This window comes from Nuphar pumila, chromosome 2 (genome assembly GCF_984573655.1).
Source record: "Nuphar pumila chromosome 2, dmNupPumi1.hap1.1, whole genome shotgun sequence".
Classification (NCBI taxonomy): Eukaryota; Viridiplantae; Streptophyta; class Magnoliopsida; order Nymphaeales; family Nymphaeaceae; genus Nuphar; species Nuphar pumila.
Window position 1 is genome coordinate 135,453,495 of NC_143250.1, and position 12,990 is coordinate 135,466,484.

Below are 12,990 nucleotides of genomic sequence, written 5' to 3' on the forward strand. Positions count from 1 at the left end.
CTTATACTTATGATACAAAACGGCCAAAAGATGTTAATAGACTATATGAAATCAAGGCAGACAACAAACCTTGGTTTGTCTCCTCAGTTGAGATAACAGATTCAAAACCTAGGGTGTTTGAATGCACGGACAGCAACATCAGCAGGTTCCACACCCTATGCAAACTTACCAAAAAACTGGTGTCTCGTGCCTCCCTTTTATGTGTCCTCCAGTGTTCCACACCTCCCTTTGGAGCAGTGGTGTCTGGGACACTTGAGACAAAAACCAAAAAATAAAAATTAAAAATGAGTGGAACACCAAAAGCAAAAACTCAGCTTGTTCAGAACACTCATGCACTCGGCCAGCAGTGCCTAAACAGGACTGTTCTGTGCAGTCCTATCCGTGCAATCAAAAGGACCCTAAAGGCGATGCTTACTGCCTTTTTCTTTTTTAGAAAACGGAAAAAATTAATTAAAAAAAGATACTAAAAACATCTAAGCATGAATAAGCGTTGATGAGAATTCAACGCAGAGAACAAAAGAACTGATTGGACAGTACTTGCGGCAAAGTTGAAACTGGGTATACTATCCAGCCGGCGGGGAAGACACTAAGAGTTTTACCAGCCAGTGGTTGGACAATGTGTGGTGTGATTTTTTAAGTTTGCTTCACTTCCCAGATTTACAACCTGTCTTTGCACTTGGTATGTTGTACTTCAACCAGCAACAGTACTTCTACCAAGGCACTGTGGAAGAGACTATCTACTGTTTTACTGTTCTGCTATAGGCAATATCCAGCAACAGTACTTCTACCAAGTTAGGTCTGCACCCTCAATTGTGAATTAGAATAAGAGAAAACAAATAAAACAAATACCTGGAGAGGTTTTCTTTTGTTTCTGGTGACTAGATGTGTAAAAATGGGTCGGGTGTGACCCTCACCCGATCCATACCAAACCCTATTATGTGAGAGTTTGGTGATAAATAAAAAGGTTTGATTAATATATAAAGCTGGGTCTGGTTTTTTAAATTTTATACCATACCCTGAAACCGCTGACAAAGATTCGCTATTTTTCATTGTATAAAGGATAAAAAAAAAATTAATTTAGTCCGTGTTTTGTTCATGTAATTCTTATAGGTAATTTTTATAGGATCCAAATATGATTTCTTTTATGGTAGGTGTGATTGGACTCGGGCCCAAACTCGATACCGCTATCACAAACCAGATCTGGATTTGGTTCCACCAAGATCTGAACCAAACCCGACTCGTTGACACCCTACTGGTGACTCAGTAAGCACAACTCTAAAGGGAAATGAGATAAGCAGTTTAGGGATTTCATGGGCCCCACAAATTAAAGAGATGCATGACTCCTGATTTATGCATGCACATGTTATTTGTGTGGAATTTGCAGCCGACACGCTTAGGGCAGCACACTGGTTCAAAAAATCATAAATGCATACTCTCTTTTAGGGTTTTCTAGCATATGGGATGATCTGGAAAGAAGCAATCTGCTGCATCAGTTTTGCAGGGACCCATTGATAAATAAGGTTTTTTATCAAAACCATGTCTAAAAATCATGTTGATGTGCTCTTTTTGGTACTTGGGGTTGGGGTAATGTTGTTTGCTTTTAATAAATATGTGTTACTGGTGACCATAAATGGACTCTAAATAAATAAATAAAAAATTACCTAGATTGAAAATAGTGTTTTTATCCCCATATTATCGCGTTATTAACAACTTTATATTTTTTATTTTATTTATATATTTTCTAATATATTCTTAAAATTCAAATATACCAATATTTCCCCAAGATTTTTCAAGAAAAAACATTTTTTAAATTTCAAGATGATCCCTTCTCCAAAAAAATCCCCAAACCGAGATTTGTGACTATGATTGAACAATCACTAGAAGGGTTGAATGCACAAATCTACTTTAGCAGTTGCATCTGATTACTTTTAACTTTATTAATCTTCTGACCAACATTATACAATAAAGAGGACTTGGTTTAACAATTGACCATTGTTTCTTCCAAATTAATCTTTAAAATGGTATAATGCATGAAATGATCATTCAATATTTTTTTTAATTAGAGCTTGATCCAATCTAATTTTAATGCAAGCTATGGCCCACAAGTAGCAGGTAGACTCACGGGTAAACTGTCTATTGGATTGTCATTTGCAAGCAGTTAATTAGTCAAAAAAGTTAGTGGATTTGCAAGAGATAAGGGTACGTACCAAACGCATGATACAAAGATTTACTAATAAAAATGTTAATGACCACATGAAGCTTCCTAAATTAGGATCCTTATCTGAAAATGTGTGGATAAAATAAGATAAACATAGTTGAAAACTAATTAAATATTTTCTCAAGTGTTTAAACAAGCTTAGAAAATATTCCATAACCACCTTAACAGGGACGGACCCAGAAAGTTTTATGGGGGGGGGGGGGCGCGGGGGCAAACATAAACCAAGGGGCCAGAAAAAAAAATTAGGGGTCAGTTGGGGGGGTTAGAATTTTTTTACCTATGTTGGGAGCAGCCAGATAAAGGCTCCAATGTAAGTTTTAAATTCTTTGGGGGCGCAGTCCTAATGTAGGTTCGCACCTTAACAAGCCACATGCTCAACACATATATACATATAGTGTCTATTGTATGTACAATCTAGTTGAAAATTTATGGGTGCAAGTTGTACCCACCTATTCTGACCTTATAGGTACGCTGAACATGGTTTATTTTCCAGGGTCACACATTGGATTATCTTTTTTTATGTAAAAATATAATTTTTTGAGTCACGAAATTTTAGTATATTGTGGACCATTGATTTTTGAATTTTTTCAAAAGCCAACTTACATGTTTTTAAAAACATGTTCCAAAAGCAGTTTTCTATAAAGAACTATGCAAATCACATGTATAATGTTAGATCTACAAAAAAAGTGGAAAGAATGTGAAAAAATAGTTTTAAAAAATATTTTTCTCAAAAAGATATCAGAATGTTTATATGCTCTAATGTTTGGTACAATCAATTGTATTTACAATCGACATAGCAAAGTCCAGTTTTTTTATTTTTATTTTTTGCTACATAAAAGATTATGGAAGTGATCTATATGTTTTCTTTAGCAGGAATTGCCTTTTGAATCCTGAAATCCAACCTATGTACAAGCATTCCCCGTGATGCAAAAAACAGACATCTAGATGCATTTTTTTTACCTAAAAATGTGTTTTTTCATTTAAAAGACATGACCCAATGGTCGATTTCCATTAAATCGGCTATGTTGAACACATATACATGGTTAGATTGAGTTAAAATCACTTGCATCCACTACATGACTTGGCTATAAGTTTATAACGGCGACAAAAAATTGTCACCATTTTTTTACCTCAGTTGAATAATAACGGCAAAATTTATAGGTTGCCATTAATGTGTGACCCAACACTAGAAAAGAATCTCGTCGAAAATGGAAACACCAATAGTGGTGACCCACCTAATAACAATGATATACCCCATAATGGCAATGTTTTTGTGTCGCCATTATAGACTATAATGGCGAGACGCAAGTCGCCGTTATAGGCTATGAAGGTGACAAATATATCACTGTTATATGTTCTAATGGTGACATACGGTTAAGGCCGATAACGGAAACACATGAATGTCATCGTTATAGGCCTTAAACTTGCAAAAATAAATTTTTTATATTAGTTTAAAAAAAATTACATTACATTAAATAAAATGATAAATACAATTCAAATATACACTTCAAACATCCTCAAACATACATTCATTCAAATATAAATATACACTTCAAATATCAATTCAAATATAAACATACACTAGTGTTTATACGTCCTGAAACATTTATTTAAATATAAGCACATACTTTTCTAATAGCTTCAAACATTCATCTTCAACTCCCTCAAACATACATCCATTCAAATATAAACATACGCTTCAAACATCAATTCAAATATAAACAAACACTAATGTTTATACATCTTGAAATATACATTCAAATATAAACATACACTTTTTCAACCTCCTCAAATATTCATCATCTTTAACCCTCTCAAATATTCAACTTTAAACATACATTCAAATATAAACATACGATTCACAAAACAAACACACTTAAAAAAAAAAACATACATTCTCTCCAACCTTCTCCCCTACATCCTCTTCAAACCTCCAACAAACACACTTCAAGAATGAGTACAATCTGACAATTAAAAAAAAATAATAATTATGACAATGTTAATGATGATGATAGAAATCTGAAAATTGAGTTTGATAACTCATAGATATTTTAATCACATTACGATTGAAGGCTCAATAATGCTTTTGCTTTTTTTTGTATTTTAATGAAAATTTAAAATAGTATAAAGATAACATTAACAAAATATTTTTTCATATTCACGAGAATATCAACTTCAATGTAATATATATATATATATAATCAGTTTCAAAATAACTACAATATGTCATTATAGTAAAAAATAATATAGGCCAAACATCCTCAAACTTATATACATTCATTTACATATACACTTCAAACATTCTCAAACATACATTCATTCAAATATAAACATATACTTCAAACATCAATTCAAATATAAATATACACTAGTGTTCATATCCATCTATTTCAGTTTACAAATAATAAATTAAGAGTCTATTAGATCAAACATATTTAGCACTATAATATATAAAAAAATTAAACTTAAAGAATAAGAAACTTACCTTTGTATGATACTTCTTGATGTACAAAGATGATCTACTAGTTTATAGAACGCACTCACCATAGGTTCTTGTTCATCTATTTCAGTCTGCAAACAACAATTAATAATTTATTAGATCAAACATATTTAGCATTCTACTATATAAAAAAAATAAACTTAAGAAATAAAAAACTTACTTCTATATGAAAGCTCTGAAGGTACAAAGATTATCCATTAGTTTATATAATGCACTTGCCATTAGTTCTTGTCTATGTACTTCAGTCTGCAAACAATAAATTAAAAGTCTATTAAAGTCATCATGATAAACACTATAATATAAAAAAAAATAAACTTAGAGAATAAGAAACTTATCCTTGTATGATAGCTTCGAAAGTACGAAGATGTACCAAGCTTGATAGTTACTGAAGCCTTTCATTGTTTGATTTGCTTCTGATGTACGAAAGTCAGGCTGGTTGTGATGATAATATTTAGATTCAGTTGAAACCTTTATCTTTCACGAAATTATGTAATGAAATATTTATCAATCAGTCTCTAAATCATCTCGGTGTAATGACATGGGATCTTCGTCGATGATATGAGGGGTAATGAATCAACCCCTCCACAATTGTCCTTTCGATATACATCGTTGTTATGTTCTTCATTTTGTTCAAATAAAGATGGTAGAATCTTTTACACATTTTTTGGTATTATCCTATATGATATATGCATTTTGCGTTTGTAGGATCTCTAATATAAAATACTTACATAGCTTCGGAGGCTAAAATTAAAAGATCCTTCTGGTATGTTGGGTGAGAGATGTTGACACATGTAAAGTATTCATCCTTATGTATGTGCCTATTATCAAAACAATCACATCAAAATATTTTTTATATATTTAAATTTGATAATATCTTTTAGAATACCATAATAGTCTACATCTAGTTCTCCTACATTGTCTTCACATGTAACCATTACCTTATGGTCTTCACTATGAGACTGTGTATGAAACTTGATTCCATTTACATCACAAGTTTGATAGAAATGCGATTTGTGCTCAAATTCTACGAGAATTTTTAATTCTAGAGAAGCATCATCGTAGTTCTGTAAAAACCAACATGAAAACTTCTGGTTATGTCGTATTGTAGCTTCCTAAATATTATTGCACAAGTTGTAGATTAGTTGTCTGTGTTCTTTTAGATACAACTCACATTCAACGCAATTGCTGAGTGCATACTGATGCACTCTCACATGTTTTAAATCTTAAAGTATAAGTAATAAACCGCCTCTAGCTTTCACATGAATGTCATGTAAGAATACAGACAAACTGGGTGTCCTTGCCGTGTTAGGCCTATCATCATGTTGATCCTCATTGTTAAATCTAGTATCAATACGACTAAAATACATTAAATAAAAAATTGCACCTTATGTTAAAATATTGAACTCAGCAGTGGAAGCTTTCACTCATGCATGTTAGATAAGGAATATGAGTTGGACACAACCAACTTTCACTTATCTTTAACTTTTGGAAAAATGAGTAAAGAACAAGACTATGGGGTTCTAAAGTAATGTGAAAGCAAAAAACATTTTCTGCTATTCAACACAATAATAAAGCAAAACAAGATTAAACATGCATAAGCAAGATGAGAGAAGATTCCTAACATTTTACTTTTAGTGAAGGACAAATTATGAATTATATTGAGGTGATTGGGTCCTAAAATGAGACTATTCCCACTTTGTATATGTTCCTCTATATTAATAAAAAGAAGGAACTATGCTCAAGTTCATCGATTTTTATCTGGCTACTTCAACTCTTGAAAAAATGAGTAAAGAACAATATTGTGGGGACTAATGTAATGTGAAAGTTATAAACGTTTTTTCTGCTATTCAACATAATAATAAAGCAAAAAAAGATTAAACAAGTTGGAGCAAGACCAGAGAAGATTCTTGAATCTTTCCTTGAAGTGAAGGACAAATTATAAATTATATTGAGGTGATTGGGTAAAAAAAAAGAGAGTCTATTCCCACGTTGTAGAGGCACTACCACCTATACATCTATGAAGTAAAAGCAGTTGAAGGTGCAGTTGATTGTCATGTTTGTAAGTTTAGTATTCAACATGATTTTTTTCACCGTGGTCTACATTTATTTTTGTTTTCCCTTTCCACAATAGCGTGCATTTTCATCCACAAGAAATTTATGGGGAAAAAATGCAACGCTCAGCTTCTGAAAGCCAAAAAGAGGAAATGATAAAGGGAAAGTCCATAAAGGGCGAGGCAAAGCAGCCTACAATTCTACCAAAGTAGCCTTATTTCATATATATGTATATATATATAGAGAGAGAGAAAACTGAACATATTAGGCCTCATATTTCTCATTCTACCCCATGGTTTTGTAGTGTTTATCATAGATCAAAATCGTTAGATGTGTTTATCATGCTCAATTTAGTGAGAATCAAGAGTGAAAGATAAAAAACTCACTCTGAGTGAGAGAGAGATAAAGAGATTGAGAGTGTGAGAGATAACGAGAGAGATGCATATTGGTCCAATGATGGGAAAAAGAGAGACGACTGATCATTGGTCCAACGGCATCACCCGAGCAAGGAGGAGGCAGTCTGACGGTGTCACCCGATTGGAGAGGAAGGAGGTGGCAGTTTGACAGTGTCACTCAGAGAGAGAGAGAGAGAGAGAGAGAGAGAGAGAGAGAGAGAGAAATGATCATCGGTCCACCGGCGGTCAGGCAGTATCACCCAAGTCGAGAGAAAGGAGGACGCAGTTTGGTGGCATTATAGAGTAAAACCTATAATGGTGACACTGTCATATCACCATTATAGAGTAAACTCTATAACAACAAAACTGGCATGTCGCTATTATTACTTTATAACCGCGAGATTCAATAGATGTTAAATATTACCATGAAAGTATTTTAACAGTAATATTTAACGGTCACACGTATTGCCATTAAAATTAAATATCGCTTTAATGTTGATATAGAAAGTCGTCATTACAGAGTAAAACTCTATAATGGTGACATTTATATATCGCCGTTATTGATCTTTAATGACAAGATTATCTGGCCCTTAAATATTGCTGCTAAAGTGTTTTAACGACAATATTTAACAACTAAACAATGATGGCATTAAAAACATATTTGTAATGGTGACATGTGTATACGGGCAATACATTCACGGCTTCATTCATCTCGCCGTTATTGATCAAGAAATAAGAGCGAGATTCATGGCCGTAATAGAGTAATAATGATGTGATATTTATGTCGCTTGCTATTGCATAGCAAGTGAAGACAAAAATTCGCATCGTTATTGCTTGATCAATAGTGGCGACTTTTGTTGTTACATTTAAAGAGTCGCCACTATTAACCTCATCCATGTGGTGATCATGATTTTCTAACTAAATTATAAGTACAATGGACTGTAGCTCCCGTATATATATGCACACCATGTTAATGGCATAAAATAAACAAATTGCTTAAACGAGCTTGCATGACCTGTTAGAAAGTCAGATGGACAAATACGCATGCGCCATTTTGGATGTGCATAGACTGCCACCGCATCAACTACTTAGGTCAGATTGATCTTGTCAAGTTGCAAATATTATAGTAAAAAAGCGACCTAGAGCCACCTACCAAATCACCCCTGTCATGAGCATCATGTGCAGTTTACTTTTGTTAATATGACGATCGTTGCTGATGACGATAGAAGGTCTATTATTGTACTCTCGTTATATCTAATTTTCTAATGTGCTTGCCATCATATTCGCCATAGTTTTGATTTCTTTTCTGATCTCTTTAAAAAAATCGACTGCAACATGGCCAGTCAGATTTTATATATATATAACGTTGAGGGGAAGTAGGCCCAGACTGCTGACCGCTTAGGCGAAGATTATTAGTCTTATTTGAAAACAGAAGGCCTTGATTTACCATAAGAAAAGGCATGTTTTCAGAATAATTAATAAAAGCAGTAAACCAAATTGTGGGAGCAAGTTTAAGATATTGTTGAAAGTACCATATGAGATATATACTTACGCAACAAGAGGCATAGAAGGAAGTTAGAGATTCCATCCAGGTGTTGCCCTTTACATTAGTGTCAGACTGCCTGAGATATTTTTAATTTGTTCGGTGGATTTTATTTGTTGATTCATGTCATGGTTTGCGTGTATCAGCACAGGTAAAAAAAAAATCATGTAAATGACCTGAGCCTTGCTTTCTCCTTTTCAAATACTTGGAGAGTAGTGGGAAATATCATCTAACTCAAAAAAAATATAAATGACCTCCCTGCATTCCCCTTTCCAAATGCTTAGAGAGTAGTTGGAAATATCATATAAGTCAAAAAAAAGTATTTTGTGTAGTTAATTAGAGCAAGCTATGTAAAATTTTGTCAACAAAAACAAAATTCAATTCTTCACTTTTTTTTAGAAGGGTACTTCAAATCTTAAGTTTGTGGTGTCTAATATCATCAAAAGTATATAAATGTAGAGGATCAAGTTCTATGTTCTGTACAGATTTTTTATTAAGAAAGATGATTGAATCAAAAGAATGGTACTCAAGCAGGCTGATCGAGAGGTCAAAAAATCAACAAAAAATTATAATGTGCCATGGTAATGATATAAACATTGGCTACTAATGAAGGTACGAAACTAATGAGCTAGAAATCATAGGTGCAAGTTGTATCGACTCAATCTAACCACATAAATGTATTCAACATGGTTTGTTTGCACAGGATTAAGCCTTGGATCTTGTTTTTGTATGTCATGTGATCTTTTGAGTTATGAAATTTTAGCACATTGTGGGCGTTGAGTTTTGAACTCTTTTAAAAACCTAATTACTTGCCATAATCACATGATTTAAAACAAGTTTCCTACTAAACAAATCATGTAGATCACATTCGTAACATTTGATTTACAAAAATTGGAAACTTTTAAAGAAAAATATAATTTCTGCTCATTAGTTCCGTACCTTCATTAGTAGACAATATTAACCCATATATATATATATATATATATATATATATATATATATATATATATATATGAAAGCTACCCATTCATGCCCCACTTGTATCAGATGGGTTTTTAAAAAAATTGGTATTTTTTTGAAATTCTAACCTTACAGGTGTTCTATGTGCGTGTTTTCATAGGAATTGGGTCTTGGATCATTTCATTCCGATGCATGGATAGGTTTTAATAAGGTTTCAAAATCAATGGTGTATACTTTTTTAAAAATTTTGAGGTTCCAAAAACTGTTTTATTCATCTAAAATGCATGATCTAAGAATTGATTTCTAGTGAATCGATCATGCAGAACACATCCATAAGGTTGGATTTTCGAAAAAAAGACCATCAGGTACGGGGTCGGGTATATTACCACTGCTATATATATATATATATATATATATATATATATATATATATATATAGAGAGAGAGAGAGAGAGAGAGAGAGAGAGAGATTTCGTTTATGCAGGGATGATGAAAATATGTGCGTGCGGACTCAAATAGCACACATCTACGTTAAGAAGCGTACGTACAACCCTATTTGGATATTTTATCTCCAACCCTCCACTTCCCCAATTGGAAAGTTTATATTTTTTTAAACAACTCTAAAACCTATCCATGTTTTATATAAGAGAGAGAGAGAGAGAGAGAGAGAGAGGACAAAACTAGCTTTTTGAGGGGAAGTGCATCCGCCTTTGAGTGGATTGATAGTTTATTCTATTTTCCTTTATAATGATGAGATAAAGATGGACTCTCTCTCTTTCTCATATTAGAAGGGAGAGAAGTCCAATACCTTTCAACTTGTATATTTACCACCTCTAATAGTTTTGCTTTTGTTTCATGTCCCTCCAAATGACTTTTTCCTAGCAACTCTTCCTTATTTCCCTGTTCCATTTCTCCGATTCTCTCTCACCCCCAGAAGCCGCAAATCTCTGCATCTTACTTCCTTTCCTAATCTCATCTCCAAAAAACCACCTTTCATTTCTTGTTCTTCTTCTTCATCCTCTTCCCCATGAAAGCAAGCAACCATAATGGAGTATGAGGAAGAGATGCACCTCCTAATGCCCTCAACATCATTATTTAGAGAGGAGCAAATGCTCCATCCAAATCCACCTTCCTCTCAGTACAAGGGCGTGGTTTCTCAGACCAATGGCCGGTGGGGCACCCAGATATACGAGAACCATCACCGGCTCGCCACTTTAGACTATGAAGAAGAAGCCGCCCGCTCCTACAACCGTGCCGCCATCATGTTTCGTGGCCACGATGCCGTCACCAACTTCCGGCCACTCTCCTCCCACTCTCCGATTTTTTCCGGCTCGGCTCAAGCCGAAGCCTCCAATGCGCCCACAAAGGAGCACATGTTCGACAAGCCTCTCACCCCAAGCGACGTCGGCAAGCTCAACCGGCTCGTCATACCGAAGCAGCACGCCGAGCGGTACTTCCCAACGGACTCCGCCGTGAGCGAGAAAGGCCTGCTGCTGAGCTTCGAGGATTCCAGTGGGAAGCCGTGGAGGTTCAGGTACTCATACTGGAACAGCAGCCAGAGCTACGTGCTCACCAAGGGGTGGAGCCGGTTCATCAAGGAGAACCGGCTTGATGCCGGCGACATTGTGTCGTTCCTGCGCTGCCCGATCAATGGCGGAGCCGACTGGCAACTCTTCATTGGCTGCAGGCGCCGAGCCGAGCTGCATCCCGACCCAGCACCGCAGCCAATCGTGCCGGCCCTGACGCAATGCAGTCAGCAGTTCTTCTTGCCAACACCTGTGTTCTATGTCACCAACCAAGGGCCTGCATCGGAAGGCAGGGATCAGTCGGATGCCAGAGTTAAACGGCTCAGATTGTTTGGCGTCAATTTGGATTGCCCGGCTGGGAGCGGGGATGACTGAACCAGCCGGGGATGGATGCAGAGGGGATTCGCTCACTTGATCAAGGGTAAGATTGGAAAGAAATTTATTAGATGTTTTTGGGGAAAACCAGCATGTTCATTAAATTATGTCACGTGTGGAATTTATTGGTATTTGATTCCTGTTTAGCACAATAATATGTGATTAATTAGGACTGATTAATGATTGTTTAATAGGAAATTTATATCGCACCCTTTGTCATTGACATGTGCTGGTTTTGTTTCCTCTGAGCCAAGCTAGGGGACACAACTGGACCCAGATTATCTCATAAAAATTCCAATTATTTGTTTAATTCTTGTATATATATATATGAAGTTGGACGGTGCTGGTTTTCAGGGTTGGATCCAAATCAGAAACCAACATGATAAACCAAATTGACTTACTTTGATAGGTCCGTGTTGAAGTCCATGACTGTCAAATATGAGTCAGGTTTGTCTCGGGTATCACGACCTGAACCCAGATATGCAGATACATGCCTAAAAAGTTTCGATCCAAAAGTTATTTGGGTCAGTTAAATCCAACCCAAGTAGGATGTGGGTCTGATTGTTTGAGCTATGATTTTTATCAGGTATCTAACCCAACCTATCTGACATAAGCTTTTCCTTGTATATTTTTCATGTAAAAAAGTATGTAATAAATCCCTTTAAATAAACAACGGGGCTTCGCTTGTTTGGTAGGAGCTATGTTGTGTAACTGGTAGGGTCTGCCTAACCCCAGCGTTGCCTTTCAAAAAAATCCCTTTAAATTATGTGGGTCAGGTATGGGGTTCTATTTTTTTTTAACTGATGTAACCCGAGTCCGCATGCTTGTTAATAAGATGGGTTTGGGTGCATTCTAGTGGGTTCGATACCCGACTCTTTAAGAGCCTTAGTCCTAGATATTGTTACTCTATCAACCCAACTAGCACATTGGATTAGTCATTATAGTGATTACGTCACTTTGGTAAAATAAATCATGCTTTCAAAATGATTACAATACCTTAAGGCTTGAGTAGAACACATTGATTGAACCTTGAGAAAGTGATTTCTTCAAGTACATATTGTGAAGAATTAAGCATCACCTAATACTTATTGCTTAGAAAATGACTTGACCTTCTTATGATAAATGCCTTTTGGTATCACATTCTGTGGGACTGGTTGGTGCTCATGATGGCCTATAAGGGTGGACCATTTGGGCACAAGGGATCCACAAAAGTGTGATATTTAAAGACAATATTGGAAACTAAAGAATTTGAATCTGTGGGCTTCAGGTCAGGTGGTTGAGTCTCTGACATGAACACCTCATGTTGTGGGGGGTTGGGGGGGGTGCATTTGAGGATCTCAAGTCTGAGGCTTTGACATGGGGAGTTCATATATAGGAAGCACAAGTCATGGGTGGACCGCACCCAAAATCCAAATTCTTAC

General features: G+C 35.4%; 1 protein-coding gene across 1 annotated transcript; it reads left to right on the forward strand.

Moving 5' to 3' along the window:
* The first annotated feature begins 10,383 nt into the window (after positions 1 to 10,383).
* On the forward strand, positions 10,384 to 11,792 carry LOC149847206 (AP2/ERF and B3 domain-containing protein Os01g0693400-like). The gene has a single exon (XM_089998339.1). It carries the CDS (start codon positions 10,715 to 10,717, stop codon positions 11,567 to 11,569), a length of 855 nt encoding a protein of 284 aa, XP_089854465.1. The 5' UTR covers positions 10,384 to 10,714; the 3' UTR covers positions 11,570 to 11,792.
* The last annotated feature ends 1,198 nt before the right edge of the window (positions 11,793 to 12,990 follow it).

Excerpts from the sequence above, each read along its gene's own strand:
- LOC149847206 (XM_089998339.1), top strand. The coding sequence starts at position 10,715 with ATGGAGTATGAGGAAGAGATGCACCTCCTAATGCCCTCAACATCATTA.